The sequence below is a fragment of the Anoplophora glabripennis genome, unplaced genomic scaffold, assembly GCF_000390285.2.
Source record: "Anoplophora glabripennis isolate ALB-LARVAE unplaced genomic scaffold, Agla_2.0 scaffold71, whole genome shotgun sequence".
NCBI classification, from domain to species: domain Eukaryota; kingdom Metazoa; phylum Arthropoda; class Insecta; order Coleoptera; family Cerambycidae; genus Anoplophora; species Anoplophora glabripennis.
The window spans coordinates 1,105,017-1,131,663 of NW_019416239.1; the positions used below are offsets into that span (position 1 = coordinate 1,105,017).

At 32.7% G+C, this 26,647-nt stretch overlaps 1 protein-coding gene across 2 annotated transcripts in view; it reads right to left on the minus strand.

Moving 5' to 3' along the window:
* The window catches only part of LOC108917632 (probable G-protein coupled receptor Mth-like 6), a 60,272-nt gene extending 33,878 nt beyond the window's left edge, over window positions 1-26,394 (minus strand). For both annotated transcript variants that reach the window (XM_018724345.1, XM_018724344.1), the window contains exon 1: window positions 25,536-26,394. In XM_018724345.1, the coding sequence (XP_018579861.1) occupies window positions 25,536-26,223 (688 nt within the window). In that variant the 5' untranslated portion in view covers window positions 26,224-26,394. The remainder of the gene's footprint in view (window positions 1-25,535) is intronic.
* Window positions 26,395-26,647: the final 253 nt, after the last annotated feature.

Genomic DNA, 26,647 nt, shown 5'->3' on the forward strand with positions numbered 1-26,647 from the left:
GAAACATCTACATAGACTAAAGCTTGTAGACAGTCCGGTCTGCCGAGGATGTGAATCGGCGGATGAAACTTCTCTGCATATCCTGGGCGAGTGCCCGGGATTTGCACGTAGCAGAATGGCGCTCCTTGGGAGACCCTATTTGGAACCCAAGGAGCTGAGAGAAGTGTCAGCAAGGAAGCTTTTGGACTTTGTAAAAAGGACAAATCTACTTGCTGAATAGGACTAGTAGTGGGACGCACAATAGGCCTAATTAGGCCGCAGTGCTATGGGACTTTTAAAGGACCAACCACTAGATCATGAAGATGAAGATGAATATGAACACGTTTATTTGGATTTATTTTACAATTGCAGTTACAAGAAGAACAAATAATAATAAACGATTACAATTAAAATATATATTTTAATTGTAGTCATTATACTTAAAAGCAGGACAACTATAATAAAAGTTAAACATTAAAGTTAAACTAGACGTATTGTTTTGATATTTTAGATATTGCTATATTCAAAATTGTCGTAAGAGATTTGTTATGTTATGAGTTTCATAAATATCACAAAAACATTATGTTGGTATTACACCGTGGTTATAAAATGCAACAGATTGTGTTGATTCTATACATAGAACTAAACAATATACTAATAGAATCAACCAATATGATTGTGTGCAAGATTATATAAGACTTCAACATATTGAGTTTTTTTTTATAATGCATTAACATTTTACCGAATCTGGACAGCAGCAATTCATGACAGTTTTCCCTAGAAGGGTACAGGTGATATTTATAAGTTAAAATATTTCAAAAATCATGTTTGGACTACTTATGTGCAGTTGTGGCGACCAACTCAATGCACCATAAACCAATTTATATCGGGTTAAAGTATAATACAGTAATAACTTTAACATATTTGTTTAAATTATCTACTGTTATGTATAACAAATGATTTCAAAACTTTCAAAACAAAAGAAGTCATTCGTTTTATATTTAGTCAAAATGGTGTGGCTATAAAATAACGAGACTGATGCTGCTATCGATGAACTACGCATACGCTAAAGTCGTACGACCGACAGTTGTGTAGCGTGAAGCTTCCTTTTTCGACTGATGCCTTTACCGTGCCTGCAGACATACTAGTTTAGCCGTAGCATTCGTTTGTATAAGATCTATTTTTTTGTTCTTCAACGGATTGTCGTGAAATTTCATATGAAACTTGGAAAAACCGCTACTAACACTTATCTTTTATTAAAAGAACTATATTATATGGCAAAGAATATTTATCACGTGCGCGAGTTTTTGAGTGGCTCAAGCGTTTCCAAGATAGCCGAGAAGACGTTGAAGATGACGCACGCCTTAGATGTCCTTCCACGTCAGAAATGGATAAAAATATTGAAATAATCGCTAATCTGATCCGATCTGACTGCCAATTGCTGGAACTGTAGGAATTGACAAAGAATGCGTAAGGCAAATTTTACACAAGAATTTAGACATTAAAAGAATTTGCCCGAAAGAACATAAAGAAGCTCTGGAAAATATTTGTAGTGACACTTTAATTGCCATTGAAAATGTCCCAAACTTCTTGGAAAAATGATAACATGGGATGAATCTTGGTTTTTCACTTATGACCTAGAAACTAAGCGTCAAAGTATGCGTTGGAAGAGCCCAAATTCACGAGAGCTAAAAAAGCTCGAATGAGGAAATCGAAATTCAAACCAATGATGATTGTTTTTCCGATATCCATGGGATTGTGTACCTTCACTGGGTTCTTGAAGGTCAAATTGCTAAACAGTAGATATTACTACCTCGAGGTCCTTACTAAACTCCGTAAAAAAATTGAAAAAAAGAAAAAAGACCCGAATTGTGCCAAAAAAGTCATGGGTTTTTCATCAGGACAACACACCGACTCACGCTGCATTGTCTGTCAAGATGTTTCTAGCCCAAGTATAACATCCCAACGTTAGCCTATTCGCGTTATTCGCCTGACGTGGCACCATGTGACTTTTATCTGTTCCCCAAAGTCAAATCTGCATTAAAAGGAACAAGATTTCAGAACGTTAAACCTGTGAAAGAAAAAATGGCACGCGTCATGAAGGAGCTCGCAGAGAAAGGCTTCCAGCATTATTTTGACCAAGTGAAAATTTGCATAGAGCGGTGTAGGGATAGAGGATGGGTGTATATTGAAAGGAACAATAATTAAGTACGTGTAAATTTAAAATAAAAAGTTTCATGGCATCAGTCTCGTTATTTCAGAACTCAGTTTGTTCAAATTTCTGGTGTTAAATTTACTGAATTTGCCCAGACATCAGGTGTTCCACAAGGTTCTATTCTTGGTCCCTTGTTCTTTACATTATTTATTAATGATATTACTTCTCAGCTGAATGTTCGTTAGTTGTTATACGCCGATGATATAAAAATATTTTCTCCAATTGATGCCATGAATCTCCAAGTAATCTAGATATAATTAACTCTTGGTGCATTGCTAATAGGCTGCCTCTGAATTCTACCAAATGTAATGTCATGACTTTTAATCGACGATGTGATCAAATTCAGTACGAGTATACTCTGAATGGGTTTGCCCAACGACCTAACCTTGTTAAAGATTTGGGCGTATATTTTGACTCTAAATTATCTTTTGTCAAGCATATTGAAATTGTGGTAATGAATACCTACAAAAGTTTGCAATTGATACTTTCTGTTTGTTATTTAATGCATTTGTTGAGTATGCCTCTGTAGTCTGGACACCTATCCGCTACACACATAATATCTATTGAGAAAATTCAACGCCAAATCAGCTACATTTTTTATTGATGGTCAGGATCCTCCTCCTAAGGATTTCCTCAGGAACCACTTTTCAAGCGTTTCAATATGAGTAGCTTATCTCAAAGACGCAAGTTAAATTCTGTTATTTTCTTGTACAGTGTAAGAAAGTACCGATGGTCTATCAGAAGTTACGTGAGAGCGATAAAGTAAGCCATAGAAATCTATGTGATAGACAAGGATGGCTGTAATGAAGGCTCCTAATAGTCAACGCCCATTTCGCCCTTCCACAAATAAGAAGTGAATCTTATTTGTGGAAGGGCGAAACGGGCGGTGACTATGAGAGGCCTTCATTATAGCCATCCTTCTCTATCGCATGGATTTCTATGGCTTACTTTATCGCTCTCACGTAACTTCAGATAGACCATCGGTACTTTCCTACCCTGTATAAGATCATTAATAATAAGGTTATATGTGAAGATGTTACGAATGATTGATTTTCATATTCCTAGAGCTTATACCCAACATTTACACCTTTTCGCGATCAAACATCATCGCACTAATTTATATAAAGCGTCTCCGGTTCACCAAATGATTGGTTATTGGTTATTCTGAAATTGAATCCCGCATAGATATACACTGTTCCACTGAAATTAAAAAAAGTGTTATTTTAAATTTTATGTTTGTATAAGTATGTTTTTGTATTTGTATGTATTGTATTATAGCGTTTCAATATTACCTGTCTGTTACCTGTTTGTTTTAGATATTATGTTTTGTGGTATTTATTTCGTTTTAAGAATAATTTTTATCTCTTTCACCTATTTTTATTACTTTCTTTTAGTTTGTAACCTTATCCTGTAACTGGGCATTGCCCGTTGGATATTGTAATTAAAATAAATAAATAAATAAATAAATAAATAAATAAATAAATAAATAAAAATAAATTTTATATCCACATTTCCCATATGTTTAAATCCTTAACTTTATCCTATATGTAGTTCAAAACACTCAATTTCAACTGCTGACGGTCAGTCAAATATGAATGGAACAGAGAAACCAATTGGGCTATCACACCAAATTGTTTCAGCTTATGTAATAATATAAAGTGGTCGATTTGATCTATTTAGTTATCTAGATAATTTATTTTTTATAGGCGTTGCAATTCAAATCAAATGATGGTAATGAAATAGGGAGAGGAATTCAACAAGTTTGAATGGAAATGAAACGATTTAGATCAAGTTACTTTAGTACATTTATCTTTTTTAAAACGTTTTTCAGTATTTTTGCAATAATTTCCACACAATACACTACAAAAAGTTATCTGAAATATCTTAAAAAATAACGCTACAAAAAAATTAACAAACATTCGGTTGGTGGCCAAGCGGTTCGAGGTGTCAATACTTGAATCGATGAATGTCATTGGTGTGTTCTATTCTCATGGCCCTAAGACCGTAGATTAGTTTTATTCATAGAGGGGAATTAGATATCCTCTCTGGGTAGGGTGAAAGAACGTTGGCTTGAGTCAATGTCAGACACTGTACCGGTCGGCGTTTGACAATCCCCGTAATTAATGAGAGTTTCCAGGTTTCCCTCACTCCTGCACCAAATGGTAGTTAGGGCTTTCCAACGTAAGTCGTGCCTGGACGCACGTGCGACCTACTGAATCATAATATGCCGCCCCCTCTTCTTACACTTACTTAGCTTTAGTTGGTAATGTTTAACTTGCGCTTGTTGTTCCTGGTCTAGGCTTTATGGGGGCGAAGGCGCTATCATAACCCCGGGGCCCGACCTGATGAAAAGGGGGATCTTCCGAAATATTTCGAAGTGATCGCTATATCTGGTCGCATCTAATGCTTCCAACCTGTGTGTACAAGAACTTCTCCCCACGAATCTTCCCAAAGAGTTCATGATGGAACAATCATCTGGATACTCTTTCAAGAACCTTTTTCTGTGACGGAGCTACATTTACAAGAGATGTAATGGACAATTTCCCCAACGATTATGTGTGGGCAATGAAAAACCCTCATGTTATTCAAGAGACCCATTTTCAGAGAAGATTCTCCGTGAACGTTTGGGCTGGAATAATTAATAACGAAGTTATCGGACAATATATCTTCAACGAAAATTTCAACAGCAAAATATGCCGCGCTTTTTTGGAGAACGATTTACCTCTACTACTTCAAGACATTCCTCTTTTTTTACATGACTGTGCTCCATCCCATTATGAAAGAGGTGTCACTAATTTTCTCAATTAAAAGTATCCAAACTTTTGGATAGGATTTGGTGGTCCTAATCCCTCACCGCAATCTCTGGATATTAACCCGTTGGATTTTTCATGTGGGGATATGTGGAGAGACACTTATCTATTCAATGGGACAGCCTAATTACATGAGCCAAGTCATTGAGAAGACTCCAGCGTCTATATACAGCGTTTGATGGGGTGAAAAAGAATATGGACAACTACAATTCCCAAGTAGCACAAATAAGTTTATAATAGCTTTAAGAATATCTATATAACCACTCTCCCGCAGGTAAAAGCTTTATTAAAAGATGTTGAGAACAGTTATTCAGCATTAAATAAGCATTTATAAATCCAAAATAGGCGTTGCTTATAAAACCACTTTATAAAAGCTGTACATATAATATTTATTCCATTAATTAGTGTTCTGTCGTTGCATTCTCACAGCATTTGTAAAATATACTATAAAACCTTTATACAGAAAACATTGTCTTATGAAACAAATTTGCTGATATAATTGTCTCCAAAGAAAAGGTTTATACTTGTTTTATAAAAGCCATTTTTCCCAACTTGAACACAAACAATGTTGTATTAGTGTTTCTAATATACAGTACAACAAAACTTTTTAGCATTATAATTACGCGTTTCTATACTAAATCGTTTTATTAATAATAAAACTAAAAGCTTTGGGCTGTTGCTGAATGTCGGCCATATAAGATAGGTACTCAAGAGTTAAAGTTTACCGATATACACAATAAAATTAAATATGTATCTATAAATAAAAAACTACTTAACAACGAAAATTTTATTGATGAAATATATCATGATAAAAAAAAACTAAGCGCCTTTAAAATTAAGCAGATTTAGCAATCGTCTGTAATAATTTTTGAAAAGTGATGTAACAATTTTCGATCCAATAAAAAAAATAAAGAATATGTACATAACAAGTTATTAAATACAATTCAATAGACATGCATTAATCTAATTATTTCATGATACATATATTATAAAATTGAATTTCTTTTTGACGTAATTCTAGTGTACAATATGGCTGACATCTTGTCCTAAGCATGTTTGAAAAATATGGCTACTGGCAGGAAGCTTGTACCACAGTAACTATAAATCTGTTATAAAATAATTAAGATTTTAAATATTTTATATAGTATTTTGAAGAGTATTTTGATGTGTACTGTTAGTTTAAAAATTCTGCGTAAAGATGGGTAGGTGGTATGGCTAGTAAGTGCTTACTTGTATTTTAAAATGTTCTGAAAGAAGCTCTGAAGATTTTGAATGATAAAACACTTTTAACTAATAGCACTGCTAGTAGAGTTTAGAAGAGACAAATATACGGAGTACTGTCACAAAGTCACAAATTTGATAATAATATGGGCAAATCAGCTGCTTATTGGTCACAAACAACGAATACATTCTAGAAGAGACGTGAATGGATGTCTAAAGATGAAATCATTATCAGTTAGTGTTAATTGTATTAATAATTAATGAAATTGTAATCAGTAAACAGTATTACAGTACTTTTAGTGTTGTTGTTTGCAGCACAAAATAATTTTGCAGTGACTAAAAGCAACGTATCGTATCAACAAACTCTTTCATCGATTTTAATGAAATTTGGCAGGTTTGTTTGAAATAATAAAAGGCTTATTTGAACGTAATAATATGATTAAAATTAATAACTCCAGTGTCTTCCTGAAGGGTAACTAATAATATCCTAGAACATAACGTAGAGTAGGTATTTAAATTTTAAAAAACAACATTCAGTTTTATCGACATAATTGTTGTAATAGTGTATTAACTCTAAAACTTTTTAATTCACGGATTTTTCTAGTTACGGACAACATTTTCATATATATTTTTATGCATCCGAAAGCTTTGCTATATAGTAGTTTTATATTATATATTGCTTCATCTCTCAAAAATAGCTTTTTAGTTGAGAAGAAACTACTTAAACTATTCTGCTTACAGCTGTAATAAACCNGATCGCATCTAATGCTTCCAACCTGTGTGTACAAGAACTTCTCCCCACGAATCTTCCCAAAGAGTTCATGTGGAACAATCATCTGGATACTCTTTCAAGAACCTTTTTCTGTGACGGACCTACATTTACAAGAGATGGAATGGACAATTTCCCCAACGATTATGTGTGGGCAATGAAAAACCCTCATGTTATTCAAGAAACCCATTTTCAGAGAAGATTATCCGTGAACGTTTGGGCTGGAATAATTAATAACGAAGTTATCGGACAATATATCTTCAACGAAAATTTCAACAGCAAAATATGCCGCGCTTTTTTGGAGAACGATTTACCTCTACTACTTCAGGACATTCCTCTTTTTTTACATGACGGTGCTCCATCCCATTATGAAAGAGGTGTCACTAATTTTCTCAATTAAAAGTATCCAAACTTTTGGATAGGTTTTGGTGGTCCTAATACTTGCTCACCGCAATCTCCGGATATTAACCCGTTGGATTTTTTATGTGGGGATATGTGGAGAGACACTTATCTATTCAATGGGACAGCCTAATTACATGAGCCAACTCATTGAGAAGACTCATACAGCGTTTGATGGGGTGAAAAAGAATATGGACAACTACAACTATGGGAACGAGAGCTTCGACAGAGGATTGAGTTTCGCATTGCACAAGGAGGTGGTCATATTGAGCAGCTTTAATAATTACAATGGCATTACGCTTTTATTAAAATAAACCACATTTTTTCTAATCCCTCTAGTCGCAAGAATGTAATTTACTCTTTAGTAACTACCCATACGGCCTGGCAACTTCAAACCACGGTATTTCAAGAATCATTGGGAATTCGGGAAAAGTGAGTTAGTCATAGAATTCATATACGAAGTATCTCGGATACCTCGGTGGCCACCCTATATATCCGTAGAGTTTCAGACACCTTCTAGACACCCCTTGTGTTTCAATTTCTTTTAAATTTCAAACTCATTTTCAGTTTTAAACCATATTACAGTCACAAAGGGAAATTAAATGTTTTATTTCGGTGTTGCAATTATTTTATTTTATATTTATACNAAAAGCTAAAATTATTTATAATTTAGTCATATAGTATATTTAAATGATATTGTTATACAACATTAATAGTGCAAATAATATACTGCATTAAAGGTTTAAAAATTGACCGGTAAGTGTTTATAATATTATAAAAAACAAGGAAACAGTTATTACACTTTAAACTTTTATAGAAGTTTCATTTACCACGTAAAGAAAGACTCTAAGAAAGCCTTTATAAAATTGTTGTATAATTTTACTATTAGAATATTCTAACGGCTTTTTTATATACCAAAATTGCTATAGGAGCAAATTAACACTTTATTAAGGCATTAAAAATCTAAAAAGATACATTTGTTGCTATTAAGAAACAGTTATATAACTTTAAGCGATGTACTAGTAGCATTTGTGTTAGTTGGGTGGTAACGAGAGCTTCGACAGAGGATTGAGTTACGCATTGCACAAGGAGGTGGTCATATTGAGCAGCTTTAATAATTACAATGGCATTACGCTTTTATTAAAATAAACCACATTTTTTTCTAATCCCTCTAGTCGCAAGAATGTAATTTACTCTTTAGTAACGGCCTGGCAACTTCAAACCACGGTACTTCAAGAATCATTGGGAATTCGGGAAAAGTGAGTTAGTCATAGAATTCATATACGAAGTATCTCGGATACCTCGCTGGCCACCCTGTATATCCGTAGAGTTTCAGACACCTTCTAGACACCCCTTGTGTTTCGATTTCTTTTAAATTTCATACTCATTTTCAGTTTTAAACCATATTACAGTCACAAAGGGAAATTAAATGTTTTATTTCGGTATTGCAATTATTTTATTTTATATTTATACCATACATTAGGGCTCATTTTTTTATCCAATATTAAACACGATTGCCATGCATTCGCATTGTTTTATTTTTGCGCATTGGTTTTTCCTAGTTTAGTATTATATTAAAATAAACAATAGTATCACTAATATCTGCCAAATTTTTAATTAATTCGATACATACGAATACGATACGCGGTCACAGGAACAATAATATTGACACAGTATTTTCGTCTTATACCTAATTAATAAACATTTGACAGAAGTGGGTGACAGATGGCTTGGAGTTTGGTCTCTAATACCTCCCTTTTTATAAGCCGACGTAAACAAGAATTGAACTAGCATCCAATTATTTCCTATTAATTATTTGTTTCTACACAGAACTCGAAAATGTTTGCTACACTACCCACAAGTCAATCTGCCAAATACAAGGATTGCGAAACAAAATAATCATAATTTTATTATCTTATCCGGAACAAACTTTCATATTAATATTGTATAATGCAATATGCCGAATCGTAAATATGCAATACAAATGGTTAATTATACGTATTTGTGAGATTATTTATCTAACAAATTAGTTGTGGTTTGATACGGGCTCTGATTTCCTATATACAAAAAGATTAGATATACCAGACAATAATATATTATTATGGGTAACAAATATTTTCGCAAATATGGAATTTACTAGTGACACAGATATGGAAATACCTAAAAATCAAAATCATGTCGTTTCTTTAATAAACGATATCGCTGAACTGAAACTCAAAGAGAAGTAACAGAAGTTAATTATGAATGGTGGTTATTAAGGTCATGTCACAACTTGAGAGGCATGTTCCTTCAATCGCTTTGGCTCAAAAATTCTTAATGAACCAGGGCTCTAACTCCATTGGTTTTCGAGATGGTGTCGAATTTAACAAATATGTCAGAAGAAATTTTTTATGTAAACTGATAAAACTTTGGGTTTAACTAATTAAGAAAATTTTTTAATTGGTATAAAAATAGCGGGTTTGTAAAATGAAGGCATGTTACCGAAAATCAAAAATTTTCTATAATCTTAAGTTTATTGAAATTTTATCATGCAACTGTAAGAAATAGCGCGACAAAAAAATTTTGTAATTTTTTTTTACGTCCACGGACTTTCAGCTTTTTTTCAGCTAAGCCATTGGTTAGACCAGATAGTTCGTTTATTCAACTTAATTAATTGTTTTTACTTTTTTCATTAATTTAAACGTTATTTGCAGTAAAAATGTAAGAAAATCTCAAAAAAAAATGTTTTTCCCGTTTTAATCATGATTGTGAGGTGTTCAAAAAACGTGACCCTTAAATTATTTTCAAAAGTTTGACTGTTTGAAACAAAGAAACGGTTGGCTAGATCGAGATGAACCTTCACAGGGTTCTTCTGGGTATAACGAACTGTAAGTCATGCTTAACATCAGTCATTTCGTGAATATTTCTAAATCAGCCGTCAATTTTTTAAAGAACCATAAATTACCCTTTTTCCCTGTTTTTTAAAATTCGCGTAAAAGATGAAAAAAGAAACAATTCCGAAAAATTGCGGCAGCGTGTTATAGGAAATTTACTCTAGTTTTCGAAACTGCCCTTCAATTCTCTGTACGACCATTTGTCGCCGAGATATCGATGATTGAAGACAAAAGGTTCATTTTCCATTAAAAGTCCGAAATTTCGATGTAAAATGGTCGTATCGAAATTAAAAAAAAGGAAATTAAAACTGAATAAACAAGCTGTCTGGCCCATGCAATGGACTGAAGCTGAAAAAAAATTTTCCAAGTCCGTGGTGTGACAATTTTTTTTGCCACGCTATTTCTTACAATTACATGATAACCGTAGCTCCTAAAAAATTTCGACCGAAAGATATAAAACTAGAATCTTAGAGCTTCAAAATGCTTCCTTTTAATTTCCGTTACGACCATTTTTCATCCAAATACAGTGTGTCAAAAATCACGAACAAATTTCGGAAATTCTTTTGACCCTTTAATTTTTTGCGTTAATTTATATCTATATTTATTATAAAACCAATAGTTTTGATATTACTTTGGAATGTAATACTTAAAAGTCCACAAAAAAATTGTAGTAATTTTTAGTTACTGGAGAAACAAGAAGCCTGTGCACAAATTACCCCAAACCAAATACAAAAAGTAATTGCGAACGTACATAAAATAATTGAGAATGCGTAGAAGTAAATGGTAGATTGATAGAAGTGACAAGAATATAATTATTTAACTTTTGTTGTTTTCAGTTTCATTATTTTATATTAAATTTGTCAGAACTAAGATTATTAATGATTATTATAATACCACACTACTAGAGTTTAATTAGTTTTATTTCTTTGTTTTTGTTTTATTTGGCTACAAAATCGTTATTATTTAAAATTTTTTTAAAAAATTTGGTACTGATCCATTTTGGGGGTCGTGAATCCATTGGCGTAAATATATTTTTTCCCAAAAAATCCTTAATATGAAATATTAGAATTTTGTGGGATTTTCCTTCACAAAGCTCACTCCATCAAGTTCTATACCTTAAAAAGGTTCGCACAATAGATAAAGATTTTGCAGGGTCACTTAAAAACAAATGGGTCACACTGTATATGTACCATTTTCACAAAGTTTAATCTACTTACAATATACAATAAATATAATTATCACGAAGTTCTGATATCTATTTTTTTATTATACATGATATTACAGACAAGTAGGTCAAATCGTTAACCACAAATTTTTATATGAAAATAATGGACCTTTATACCATTATACAATTAAAAAAGATTATGATTAATAATTATGTTGCTTTTTAGCATGCAACTTACATGTTTTGATAAAAAAAATAGAAGTGGAGAAAGATAGAAAAAGTAGTTTTTAGTACCCATTGATCTAAATTCTTACATTAGTTATTACTTTTAAAAATAGGTCATTTTACATTTTTCGCATTTGTAAAATTTTGAGTTTAAGGCGTGTTTCCGAAGTATTCTAACTTCTTTGGATATGTTTCGGATAGGGTTACCAGATCTACTCTATTTCATGACAGACACGGAGACATGACCAGTTTGTATAATTATGCCTAAAAAAAAAAATTCAAGGCCTAAATCAGCAAAAAATGAAACAGTAAAAAAGCAATAAAAAGCGTACGTGAAAAAGTTGGAGTGGTCCATGGGCACTATGACCCCCGTTTCCTCCATTCGTAAAGTAAAAGTAAATACAAAATTTTTACTTAAATCTTTAAAACCAACAGAATTATTAATAACATTATTTCTTTATTATTGCAATTTGTATACCCCGTATTTTTAAAAGGATGTGTTGCAATGGAAAATGGAAATTGAAAATAAGCAAAGTCCTATTATTTGCCAAAAATTCTGCAGTAAATGATTTGATTTCTATTTTGTATCATCCTGTATATCCTAATTTAGCAGGAAGTAATGATAAAATCTACATTTGTTTGTGGTTAATGTGGTTAGGCTTATTTTAAAAACAACATCTAACAATCTACTTAAATATCGTCGAACCTTAATTACTGCCACTTTCAATTCCGTCATAGGATTCCAATTTTATGTCTTGGGTTAAATCTTACCAGACGAGTCCGCTCTTTTTAAATTTTCATTTGTTTCTCATAATCAGCTTGCTTTTTAATTCTGCATCTGATTTGTTTAACTTGGAAAGTAATATTTTCGTTATCTCAAGAGTTTCCGTCTGAAGTTCTACTACAGTGTTTATTTAATCGCATTCGCTAATATATTTGTTTTTATTAATTTATATGTTTTCCGAAAGCACTGTTTTAAACGTGCGATTATTTTATCTGACAGATGTGAAACTGTTTTTCAATATTTAAGGCGATCAGTTTATTTTCAGAAAATACCACCATTTCAGTTTTATCTGCACATGCATAATACTTAAGAGGATTAATTAACTGTTACATGAAATAATTTGATCTTTGAAAATATATTGTATTCCAATAAAATGATTTCGTTTGGAATTGAGCTATTTTCCTGCTGCATTTGTTGCAATAGAGTTTTCATCATATAATTTACATATTCTCTTCAAACGGTTAAATTAATTTTTATATACAGGGTGTTCCATAATTAGTGTGCAATACTTTAGCAATAGATCCTAGGATCCTGCCTGAGACACCCCTGACTAAAATTTTTAAACAGTTTTCGTGTAGTCCGTTAGAAATTTGATTCACAACATACCGAAATATTTAAAAAAATATGATCTCCTGAGGCCCCTTTTAGAGGGGCATAACTCCCTAAGGAAGCATTTTTCAACCCTTGTTTATAGGAAAACAATCTTACTTTTGATCGTAGAATCTACTGTTAAAGTATTGCACACTAATTATGGGAAACCTGAATAAGTTTTACACAAGTACTATTAGAAATGTTACACATGTTTGGAATAAATTATTATTTGTGCTAGTCCTTCCTTAAATATGTCGAATCTTTATTTAATTTCTTGAAGACAAACTTTGTGATATGACGAAAATATTATATAGATGTCACCGATAATAAACTGCAAATACAAAACGATTCTATATATCAAAATTAAAATTATGTTATTATAAATGTCTATTAATTACTAAGAATAATTTGTTAGATAATTTACAGAGCTGGTTTAATTATAAATCAAAAATTAAAATTTAGGTATTTATATCTAATATCTCAAAATACGGCTTCAGTATTTAGTATATGACTGTTAACTTGTTCCTACATTAATCATAATTAAGATATTTTAAAAGACATTTGTTGCAGTTGATTAATCTCAATACGAACATTTATAATGTGTAAAACATATTTTGCAGTGTTCCTAGTATCAGTTAACTAAATGAAATTAATCCTATTTTTTTTGCGTCAAGTCCATATCCATAACAATATGCTCTAGGTTTCATAATAATTATCCAAGAACTGAGACTTTTATTTACGTCACTGTGTGCCATGATTGTATTTGTCCGTATATATTGATACTTGCCACACAAGATAATATGTTATAGGAAGTTTATCACGAACTAGCAACAATTGTAATTGAATACGAGTATTACAGAGGAACATATGGTGAAATGGCATTGAAGTTGAAATTGAATTATTAAAATTCATCCATATCCATATATCAAACAGGTGCTATGTTACTCAAATATACAATGACCGGCAAAAAGTCTGTACCATATGTATATCTTTCCCGGAACAGAATAATTTTGTTTACAACTTCTATTTACATGAAATGATAATTCAAAACTAATTTGATTTTATTATAAAGGATATTTTATATCAAATCACACCAAACTTATATAAGCAATAGCAAATTTTATTTTGAACAAAACTTATATAGATATTAGATATTGAAGAAAATACTCAACTCAACATAATTTTTCCTATATGTTTTTAAAATTTTAATAGAACACAGTTCGTTAGAAAAACTTTTAACTTTTGCAGTAAAATAACATCTATATAATAGTCCAATAAGTCCAGTTACGAGAAAATTATTACAGTATACAAATTCACTTCAGTAATATACAGAGAAAAATACAATAAATAAGTACCACTGTATATAATCACACACCAGTAGAAACATATTAATATTTTTGTATTTGCATGTGTGTACAGGGTGGGCAAATAAGCAAGGTAAGCGGCTGTATCTCAGAAACTAGTGATCGTAGCGAGCTACGGTAAAATATTTTACTGGTAAAGTGGGCAAGGGAAAATGCTGGAAATTATTTTCAAGTTTCCAAGATGGCCGCCAGTGGCCGTTTCCACCATATTGAATTACATAAAGTTACGTTTCTCACGATTTTCCCCAATGAATGTAACNAATCTTAGTTTATCTTATCTGTTTTAAATTCTAAGATACCAAGTATAGATTAATATAAATTAAAACATACCTATAAGTAAATATTGTAAATTGTCAGGTGAATAAAACGTGAGATATTGAAAAACGAAATAGAATTTTTTTATCAATTGGCTATATCCACTTAAACAATTTATATGATAATATTATCTAATATAAACTTTTGTAATAATATTTCATTTAATTTATTTAATGTATATATGTTATACCTACATTTTAGTAACGGAATAGAATTTTTAAACTAACTAGAAAAAAATAAAATCTGTCACATTGTATACCTAACCATATAATGTTACAATTACAATACAATTTCAAATACAAACAAGCCCGAAAAAGTCAATAGCGTGGCTTGGAATAAAAAATTTCTCTAACTAGTTTTACGGAACTTTCAGGATTTCAGCTGTATTTAAAATCATAATATTTACAACAAAAATTGTATGAACTTTTTTGCAAAACGTTTACATTTAATATAATAAATTAAAAATGGTACGTTTGAGAATGTAATGATATCATTTTGAAATATCATAAGGAGTTAGAACTAATGACATTTTCAAAATATTCCGTGTCGTCAAATTTTTGGGGTTTTTACTGAAAGTAACTCTCTCTGCCACTGGTACACAATTTCTATCAGAATTTGTTTCCTTTAATTAAATAATTCATTAGCCTAAGTTTCGTCATTCATTAAACGTCTTCAGAAATATTTCAGTAAATATGACATTTATTAAATTTTAACACCAACTCGAAAACTATCGATTTGCTAACCCATGTTAACCTTTTGGTTTAAAATCATTCACAGAATCATTCGTTAAAGTCTGGCAACGTCCTTAATTAACACCCAGTATACACTGACTCTTCTGAATAAATATGTATTTGCTTATTATGTTGACATAATCCAATAAGGATACCATTTTATAAAAAAAAAATCCAAACAGGATGATTTTTTCAGGGTTATTTGGGGGCTACCTCCTGAGTATCCAACCAAAAGAACACACTCGAACTCCTGGTACGACTTGCGCTATGGGGGTGGTTTCCTAAAAATTTTAGAGAAAAATGGCCTTAATAAAAGTTGTAGAGGATGAAATTCTGAACAATTTTTCCCTATAAAATTGTTTTGTATGTTTAATACTTAACGAGTTACATCGTGCCCAATTTTTGACACATAATGCACAGTAATTCGTTAAGTATTAAAGAAAATTTTATAAGAAAAAATTGTTCACAAATTTGATCCTCTACAACTTTTATTAAGGTCATTTTGCTCTAAAACAATGTTTAGGAAACCACCCCATAGTATATGTATAGTTCTTCAGAAGTCAGTTCAACGTGCATAAAAAAACCGAGCAATCAAATTTAATGAGTTTCATGGGCGTCCCTAAAAAAGTTTTCTGCTAAAGGTAGACAATTATAATAATTTGTATATAATGTGTAGAAAATTTCTATTATATGTTCATTTGACCAACAACATATTGTAATTATTTATGTCCTCAAACAATTTTATTACATTGATGGTAAATTTTCGTTTTGTTCCATTTCAAAAGGTCTCCAAAATGCCATGTTGTAATAATATTAGTAAACCAAATATCTCTCTTATTTACGATGAAACGATTAGCTGTCACTTCGCTACGGAGCTTTTAGTGTATCCTAGCAAAGACACAACCAAAAAATAGCTGGCCATATCTAGGTCAAATCTTTGCCTGGTGACAGGTATTCAAACTGGACACCTTTACAATATGGGGAAGTGTGAAACACCTCTTTGTAGGGGTTGTGAACAGGAAGACGAAACAGTATTGCATCTACTATGTGAATGCACTGCCGTCTCGTCAACAAGAGAGTCTATGTTGGGAGAACGCTGGTCTTCAATGGCCTACATTAGAGAGATCCCCTGGTTAGCGGCTCAGGCGGATTTATCTCCTAATGGGAAGAAGTACAAGGGGCCCAATGGGGCCTAAGTGCTGTAGCTTTGCTACCCTCCCCACAACTCCAGAACTCCAGATCTCTCTTATTTTTCCCTTTCGCAATTGTAATATGAATGATTAATAGAAGGGTGCCTATAATAAATTAAAATTATCTAAATCCCACCAAATTCCGCATTCCCGCACTGCACTGCTAGGCGACTAGTCGACAACTGAATTTTGACAATGCAATGGACCAGAGAATCAGTGCGCATTGCTCTTTGCCCGCACGCTCATTCTTCAACTGAGCGTATACATTTCTACAACCTGCACTTTTCGTTCGACCAGATCTGTATGGGTATGGCTAAATAAATGTGGGGAACAAGTTTTTGAAATATATCAATGCCGAGTTGCTGCTTAGCGACCGAGCTTGGTTCATACCTTGAAGATATTGGTTCTTCAATTGACTTCGGAAAAACTATACCAGGAGTTCTTTGATCTAAGTGTGATCTTTTGGTTGGATACTCAGAAGGTAGTCCCCAAGCAACCCTGAAAAAATCATGCTGTTTGGAATTTTTTTGCGACCCCTATAAGCCGCCGCACAACTTTATTGGATTAACAAGTTAACAGTGGCAACAACAGTAAACAGTGTTAGTCGCATAAGTGTATGTCTACAATAAATTGGATTTAATCGCAGTGAAAAACCAACGCAAATGCCACACTCCATTGACGAAACGGTTAGCTGAAATTGTTTAGGTTGTCGTATTGCAAGTCTCGAGCGGATTTCAATTCTTCTCTCAATTCTCAAATCGGAACCCCAAAGCCGTCTTCAATCACTCCACGCAAAGTCAATTCCAGCTAAAGTAGAAACCCATGTTCGAGAGAACTCATATACCCTTTAGGAAATATAGAAAGAAGATACGTCAACGTTTCGAAAATTTCCGCCGAAGTTCCTAGCCACCCGCAAACATCAAAACCGCAGCAGAGGACACCGCCCGAGGCCGATGCCGTCAGCAGAGCAGCCGCCGACGGCGCGTTGCACAAATAGTAAATTCGACCCAGTTTTGAATTGGGAAACCGCCATGCAAAAACACAGTACAAGTCCATAATAATACTACAATCTAAAGATGGACAAAATCCAGAGAAACCAATTATTGTCCAAACCTACAGGCGGACTTTGCTACAGGACTTCTGCAGACCTATCAAGAAATGGGATGGAACGTCAACACTGGTACCTTACAGTTCTGGAATCAGGGACAGATACCTGGCCACCACGTGTAGTACAACTGAAAATTTCTAATTGAGTTATATACAATCAATTACGAATCAAATTCTATTTATTGTAAATCAATATTTTTCAATAAATTCATATTTTTTCAATAATTTAGAATATTACTAAAAATTTCCACAAATTTTTGCAAATATATTAGTCTCGGCCTAAGCCTCAGTTCCAGTCCCCTTCCACCCAGGTATTGTCCAATTCTGCGGCGAATATCCCAAGGGTAAATAAGCTCCAAGAAGTTTCCAAATTTTCAGGTAATCACAAAAGATATCAACCAATGCTAAACAAGGCAAACCCTAAAAGACAGTAGTGTAGATGCAAGAGTAATCATATTCAAAGTGTCCACAAAAACATATTTAGTGCTTTCAGGATCAGTTGAAGGCCTCCAGAAACCATACCATCCCGAAAGTATACAAGAGTGGAAGAAGATAAAGTAAATTAGATCGATCCAGGAATTGATTTCGTCTCCGATGAAGGGCAATCGGCGACGTTTATACCCCCGAGCGTTCGTAGAGGTAGGCATGATGAGGGAGCCGACCGAATATTCCGTTTGCCTCTTTGCCGGAGAAATGAAAGTCGTAGCACCGCAGATAATAGACGAAGAGCTCGGTAAAAATGCCTCCATATTAGAGGTAATTCCCGAAAGAATGATTTTTACGACATGGCGCCCAACGTGGGGCACAAATGTACAAAATGGGAGGGAATGTGATGGAATTAGACGATAAGGTTTATCATACAATTGCTAGAAAAATAGTTCTAATACACAAGTTTCCACAAACTACGTCTTACGACACGGTAATTGAAAATTAAATATTTTGTCTCATTTTCTATCTCATTTATAAGAGAATACTAAGGAAAATCAAAATATTATGAAAAGCATGGTAAATAGTTCAAAGAAATCTTTAGAGATGAATTATAAAAATGAGAAACGTCTCTATTCTGTTTCAGTAAGTCGCTAGGGGAATTAATGAAATTTAGCTACTATATGCGATAAGATCATCGATTTACTGAACAGCCATACAATCTAAAACAGTTGTAAATTTATAAAACAATAAAACGTGTAATAAACGTTTCCATGAACAACAGATATTAGTAATTAGAAACAAACAAGGGATGTTGTTAGCGTAATACAGCGAAATTAATATTGGTAGATGAGTGACGCTGATTATGCGTTTGTGACGTTAATTCTAGCTCACATTTCGATATGCATGGCTTGCCAACGGAAATCATAAATTCGATTTTAATACGAGAATTTTTTTATTGGGATTTACAACTTTTGTTTTTTCGTAACAAATTTCAAAGGTTTGGTTTACAACTATTTATAGACATTCAGACATTGATATTTATTGCTATACATGATGTACAATGTTCAATTGTAATAAAAAAATTTATATATGTGTATATATTTTTGTGTTTTGTTTGAAACCAATTCTTTTTCGCTCCATTGACGAAATATTGATTAAAAAAAATTCTCTCCAAATTTTAGCTTTTAATTTCAATTCTAAATACTCGCTATTTAGTTTTAGAATTTTCCTATTCAATTAACACGTAAAGCTACGGTTTTTTAAAATTATCTAAATCTCGGCTACATTTTACATTATTTTATAGTCCATAAGCGATATTTATAGGGGAATCTTTGTTCTTTGAAAGTGCCCATAGTAGGATCTAAGTGACTTAAATGGTTTCACTGCTAAAAAATCTTAAAGTTAATTTTTATCTCACAGCAAATATGTAGATGACATTTTTATAGGAAATTAAATTTGCTATAAAAAAGCTAAGCTGTAGAATTATTAATTCACAGGATTAATAGAACTAAATGCGTATTATCAAATTTATCTTATTGAAAATTTGATTGTAAATAATTGTTACGTATAAAAATTATTTTATATAGGTTTCCAAAAAATAATTTAACGTATTTTGAATCCTAGTAATGATAAAAGTTGGTTTATGTTTCACCAAAGCTCTTACAAAATGTTTTACTGAAAAAGTTTCATACACATGTTAAGTCTTATATGTATAAAATTGGTTGCCGTTGACACAAAATCATATACAATTCGGAAGGAGTAGTTTAGACGAATATAAGGAGTGTTTTCCATTATATCTTATTTATTTTCCAATTTATTAAATGTTTGTACGAAAATTATAAAAGTTTGGAGCATTGCAAATAAAAAGGTTTGTTTCAAATCAGTACACTTAACAATTTTCCAAATTCCAAATAAGTAAGGATAATAATGACGTAACAAGTACAATACAAAAATTTACTTTAAATTCAATTTTTTTTAAAAAATTTCAGCTATAGGCCTAATACATTTTTTTTTTCTATAGAATCTCAAAATCCAGTCTATTGACGTGAAACAAGAAATCTTTAAATTTATCATCTTCAAAAGTTTTTAATACAAACAGCTTATGATCCTCGGCCCCTTTCGAATTGTATATGAATTTTATTTCAGTGGCAACGAATAACACTATTAAAAACTGTGGCGAAATAAAATTCAAATTTTTTATTTACCCATCACGGCTACAGCTCCTTTATTTCGAGCGTATACACAAATGAACTCCATACTCTTATTTTGACATATGTACATGTATTCAGTATAGTAAAAATATTTATATATTTATAGAAACGATAATGAATATGTTTATTGTTATTTTGACTATTTTATTTTAGAAATCCTTTGACTTTTAAGTTTGCCGATGTCCTTCTCTTATAAATAGACCATTGGCAGTTCAAATTCATTAATAAATAATGTAAATTAGCCACAAAATTGTCAAAATGTGTAACATAGTATTTTAATGATCGTAAAACGTAAATGCGATTAATAACTTTTTAAATTTACATTGAAATAATTAGGTATTGAAAACTTCTTTTAAACTGGTTATTTATGTTTTACTGTAATGATTTTTATATCGTAAACTAAATAGTTTTTTATTCAATAAATATTCTGTTAACAAGATTCATAATTTATACTAGGTAACCATGAGAAATCTTTAAATTTTTACTCTAAATAATTTAAGTGAGAGAATATGATGTGTATAAAACACTTTTTGGACTACCATATTTGAAAACACAATTTTATCATAACCATTTGAGCTGGAACTTTATCTGTCTAGGTAGTTAAAATATTTTACCTAATTCCTCTGTCAGTGACATAAATGAGAATAGCTAAGCTTTTAATAGTTTGCATGGTGATTTGCCCTAATTTTTTAGTCCATAATGTTTTCAATAGATAAGTAGTATTCAGCTGCAATTCCGTAAGCCACTAAACGGCCGATCTAGTATTTCCAAAGGAATGTATAAAGCTTCATTATGAAATTAGTAATACACCTTTTTAGTAGTGATGTCACATACTTCAAATAATAGGCAACCCCATAGTACACATTGTCATGAAGAATTCTCAATATTTTTACTAGATCGATGTTCGAACTTATGTACTTTGGACATAAATGTTAAACAAATGACTTCTTTGTCATAACCTTCAATATCGCCATATTCTGGCAATATTAGAAATATTTAAGAAGTTTCAAGCCTCAAGTGACAAACTAAAAGAATGATAGAATTTATATATTTAAAATAGAACAATTTTGACTTTTATAGTAATTAATAAATCAAAATTATATCAATGCTACTGAACATGCGTATTAAAGATAATTTCATATAAGCGAAGTAGCCTCGTCACAGGATATCATTCAAGAAAAGTTTGAATATGGTTAAGAGTACGTCTATAATAAACTGCATGAAGAAAAAAAATACTCGATAAACACACTGACATAGCACAACACCAAGAAAAACAATAAAACTACTTAGTAGAGCTAGAAAATGCCAAGATTAACCAAAAGAAGGGAAAATACGCTAATGATGACAGCGATGACATATCAACATGATCTCACCTGCATATGAGGCTATTCTTTCCGAGCATGCGCATTAGGAATAACACGGCTAATGTTAAATTTTTACTTTATTTAAATTTAAGAATATTTTATATCGTTTTTTGTAGGTTTTAAGCACATTAGTACATCTATTTTACGAAACACATGTTGGCTATTCTTAAATACTTTTAAATCCTTAAAAAAAAGTTGTCATTTCTATAGTATTTATGTAAATAGTAAACAAAGATCAAATTCGATCTGTACAATACAATTTCAACTGTGGCAATTTGTTGCGGGTTGCCTAAATATATGACGTCACACTAAAAGAGTGTTGTGTCCTGAAGTTACGGATCGTACTTAGGAAACACCCTGTATTACAACACTGTCCTAGAACATGTCCTTAGATTTGCAAAATTTTAATGAAACGAAGCGTTGAATTTAGTTCTATGACAATTGACAGAGAGATTAGGTTAAGTGACAGGCGAGAACGAGAACTTTTAGGCACATTTTATTTAATTGGTTAACTATCCTATTAACAAAAATTTGCGAAATATGCTTACTAAATAAACAGAAAAATTGTAGTTATAAATTTTACGAAATGCGTTTTAATGACATATATAGAAATATAAAAAAAATTAGGTAATTCATATAAAAGTGACGCATCAATCAATTCCGTCTCCCAGTCCTCCCCGTTTATCTATTACACTGGTAACTGTAGTGTGGCACCGTTTTGTAAATTTCTGGTATCACCAAATTTTGTGAAGCTAGCATTAGGCATTAGCAACAAATATTTCAAAATATTGATTATCTTCTGCGGTGTATTTGGAGTAAGTTTATATAAACTCTTTTGCTTATTTTTACCGGAATATTTTTCCGTTAAACTTTATCTCGTGGGATACCCTGTACATTAACATTACATAAATTTTATTTATTTATACAGGGTGGTCCTTAAGTAATTGTACATAGAAGCATGGTAGATTTGTGACATTAAAATGTTACGATTTAAGCCAACTTGTCTTAATAAAATATTATCTATACAGTATAGGAAAATACCGATGGTCTATCAGAAGTTACGTGAGAGCGATAAAGTAAGCCATAGAAATCCATGTGATAGACAAGGATGGCTATAATGAAGGCGTCTAATAGTCAACGCCCATTTCGCCCTTCCACAAATAAGAAGTGGATCTTATTTGTGGAAGGGCGAAACGGGCGGTGACTATGAGAGGCCTTCATTATAGCCATCCTTCTCTATCGCATGGATTTCTATGGCTTACTTTATCGCTCTCACGTAACTTCAGATAGACCATCGGTACTTTCCTACCCTGTATAAGAAAGATACAGAAATGTTAAAAGTGAAATTTCAAAATTTATTTTTCGAAATAACTACAAAAAAAATTTAATTGGGGTTTTTTGGTATGAAAAATCATAATTTGGCATCTACTCTAATATATTTTTTAAAGGGCGCCACATAAGCCACATGTGTGGCATAAATGTACGCTAAACTTTTTTGTCCATAAGAGTAGCGCTCTTTTTGGAAAAAAAATTAAAGGCACGCCAAAAATGTATACTCATCAACAACCTCTAAACTTAACAGTTTCCGAGATAATGGAATTTTAAAAATCGGCTTCATAATTCTTCTTTAATTCATTACGAGAAACGTAGTAAGCGGATGTCAGGAATTATTTTAACAACTAAACTTTCTTCTTTCCATAATTTATGACGTTTGTAATAGTTTTAATTGAATATTTCACATAATTAATGAATGGCAGAAAATGCCGAGACAAAAATTTTTCTAATGCAGAAATTTCAAACAGGCTTCAACCTAATCAACAAATATTTCAAAATCTATTTAGAAATTTAGGCGAAAATGGTTCTTTTCGTCCTAAACGTGATAATTTAAGACAAAAGTGGTTCATTTGTTCCTAAACGTGATAATTTAGGCCGACCAAGAATCATTCTGATCAAGAAGATGAAATAATGGTTCGCGTTGCAGATGATCCTCAAGTACACGAAGGTTATCTTCAGCTATAGGAATCGGTAAAACTTCAGTTTCGTTTTGAACAAACTGCACCTCTATTACATATTTTACGCCTGTGTAAAATTTATTGCCAGCAGATCTAGTGATATCTGAAACAGGCAAAATCTTGACCCCACCTTTATTAATATTATTTACGGACGAGGCAACATTTACCCACCATGGTATTTTTAATTTATGGAAAACTGGGAAACTGAAAATCCCCATGTTAAAAGAGAAAGACATTTTTAACACGAATTCAAAATAAACGTATGGTGTGGGATCATTGGTGACAATTTTTTAGGGCAATACGAGTTCCCGCATACTTTAAATGGTGAGAACTATTTACATTTTTTACAAAATGACTTCAGTGATGTTTTGAAAGAATTGCCACTAAATTTAAGGCAAAATATGTGGATTATGCAAGATAGTGCACCACCACATTATATGAGAGAAGTCAGAACATATTTAAGTACTAACTTTCCTGAACGCTTTCCCTTAGCCAGCACGTAGCCCAGACTTAAATCCTCTCGATTTTGGCGTATGGGGCACAATGAAACAACTTGTTTATAAACATCCCATAAATACTCGCAACCAATTTTGGGAAGAAATAAATGCAGCTGCAGTTTCTTTTGGACCAATGATGTTATTTAATATGAGGCGATGTTTTATGAAATACATCGAAGAGAATGGTGGACATATCGAACGCTTACTTTGACATAATTAAACTTGTAATGTTAGTTAGCTTAGTTTCTTCTGTTCTTAATTTGTGTAAAATGTATTGCATTTATAATTATGATTATTAAACTTATAATTTAACTTAGTTTTTACTTAATTTTTATTTTTTTTTTTAATTTTTAAATTTTTGGTGTCAACTACTATTACGTTAATATTCATCCTATTGCTATAAACACATGAAAAGCGTATACGACTTCTACGTTCATATTTCTCGTAATGAATAATAATATAATATATTTACTCCTCATTCTAACTACGAGAATTAGCCTAGAAGTCGGAGACTTGTGCGGGAGAGGAGGCGGCATATTATTATTACGCAGGCCGCATTTGCGCCCAGGAACGACTTATGTTGGTAGGCCCTAACCACCATTCAGTGCAGGAATGAGGGAAATCTGGAAAACCTCATTAATTAGGGGGGTGGTCAAATGCCATCCGGTGTCAATCTCTCACATTGACCCAAGCCAACATTTTTCCACCCTACCATACCTGCACAGAGGGTGCCAATCCTCCGTATAAGCATAGCTAATCTACGGTCTACCGGCCGCGGGATTCGAAACCCGGGCAGATCGACACATCGATTTAAGTACTGACGCCTTAAACCGTGTGGCTATCGACCGTGTCGATGAAAGAAGAATATTTGTTCTTACAATGCCGTGCCTTTAATACTTTTTTCCAAAAAGAGCGCTACCTTGATGGGCAAACAAGTTTAGCGTACCTATATTTATGCCACACACGTGGCTTATGTGGCGCCCTCTAAAAAATACGTTAAAGTACCAAATACCAAATTATGAATTCTCATACCAAAAAAAAACGTTATTTTTTTGTATAAACGTCCAAAAACGTTCAAGTTATTGCGAAAAATAAATTTTCAAATTTCACTTATAACACCCTGTATCTTTCTTATTATCAATATTTTATTAAGGTAAGTTGGCTCAAATCGTAATATTTTATAGTCACAAATCTACCATACTTCTATGTACAATTACTTAAGGTCCACCCTGTAGATAAAATGGATGTTAATTTTATTAACAAATTGTTTATAACTTTAACCTACCTTCTGGACTGTCTACGACCGATGAAGATCTTAAATTCAAACCGTTTGTGTAAGTGTCGCGACAGTGAGGTCCATTAATGAAGCTCTGTCCATCCGGGCAGCATTTTTTCACACACCTTATACGATCACATATATCAGTGTCCATTCTACATTCCCTCATTGTGAAAGTTCCATTCTCATTCTCATCGACGCAGTATTCGGAGTGTCTTCTAATGTCCACGATGCGAGCGTACAAGTCGGACGCATTCTCTTCATTTAGATGAAAATCCACTATTACCTTACAATCGGGCAATCCAACTTTAACGAAAGTCTCTCTGATGTACCAGTGGGTGGCGTTTTCTCTTTCTTCGCAAGAATGCAGCACGGTGTTGTAGGTGTAGTTCAAAGGGCAACATTTAGGAAAATACGGTTCCTCGAAGGGCCTTACACCAACAGGTTGTCCGGCCACTACTTTGAAAATCGAAAACTCGGGCGTCGCGTCCACGCATTCACCGTCGACGCCTCTTTCCAAAAAATTCGTCTCGTTCGTCAAGACATCGAACCGTTTACTTACGTTTTCGGTGCAATTGTAAGTATTATCTGTCTCCTTCAAGTACTCGCCGGATCTACAACACTTCTCATTGGTGTAACCGTGAGAAAATACTGCCTTATCTATTACTAAGCAAGCGAGTACAGTAAACAAATACATAGTCAAGGTTTTACCACATCGTGGTTAATGCGAACTGGGAGGTCGACGGTGCTGATGCTATTCTACGCGGGCGTTTAGATCGACTGACTCCACACCATATTGTTCAACTGTTGCTCTCCCAAGTTCGAAAATCTGGTGCTGGCGGGCTGGTAGGGATAAATTTTCGAGGGACTGTCACCCTTTATCGCCAGAGCGACTACCTGACTGTCGGTGGAACTAAACTTTTTATCGGCTGCAGATAAGCGATAAAAAATATAACGTAGGATGCTTTACAATGTAAGATGTTGATTTATCGATCAATGAACAAGAGAAGTCCATTCAAGCATTTGTTAAGGACGTCTTCTTTATGATGGAATGTGCCTCGTTCGTTGATAGTATTTGATTGTAAAAACGTACGTTTTAAACTCTGAATTCAAATATTATT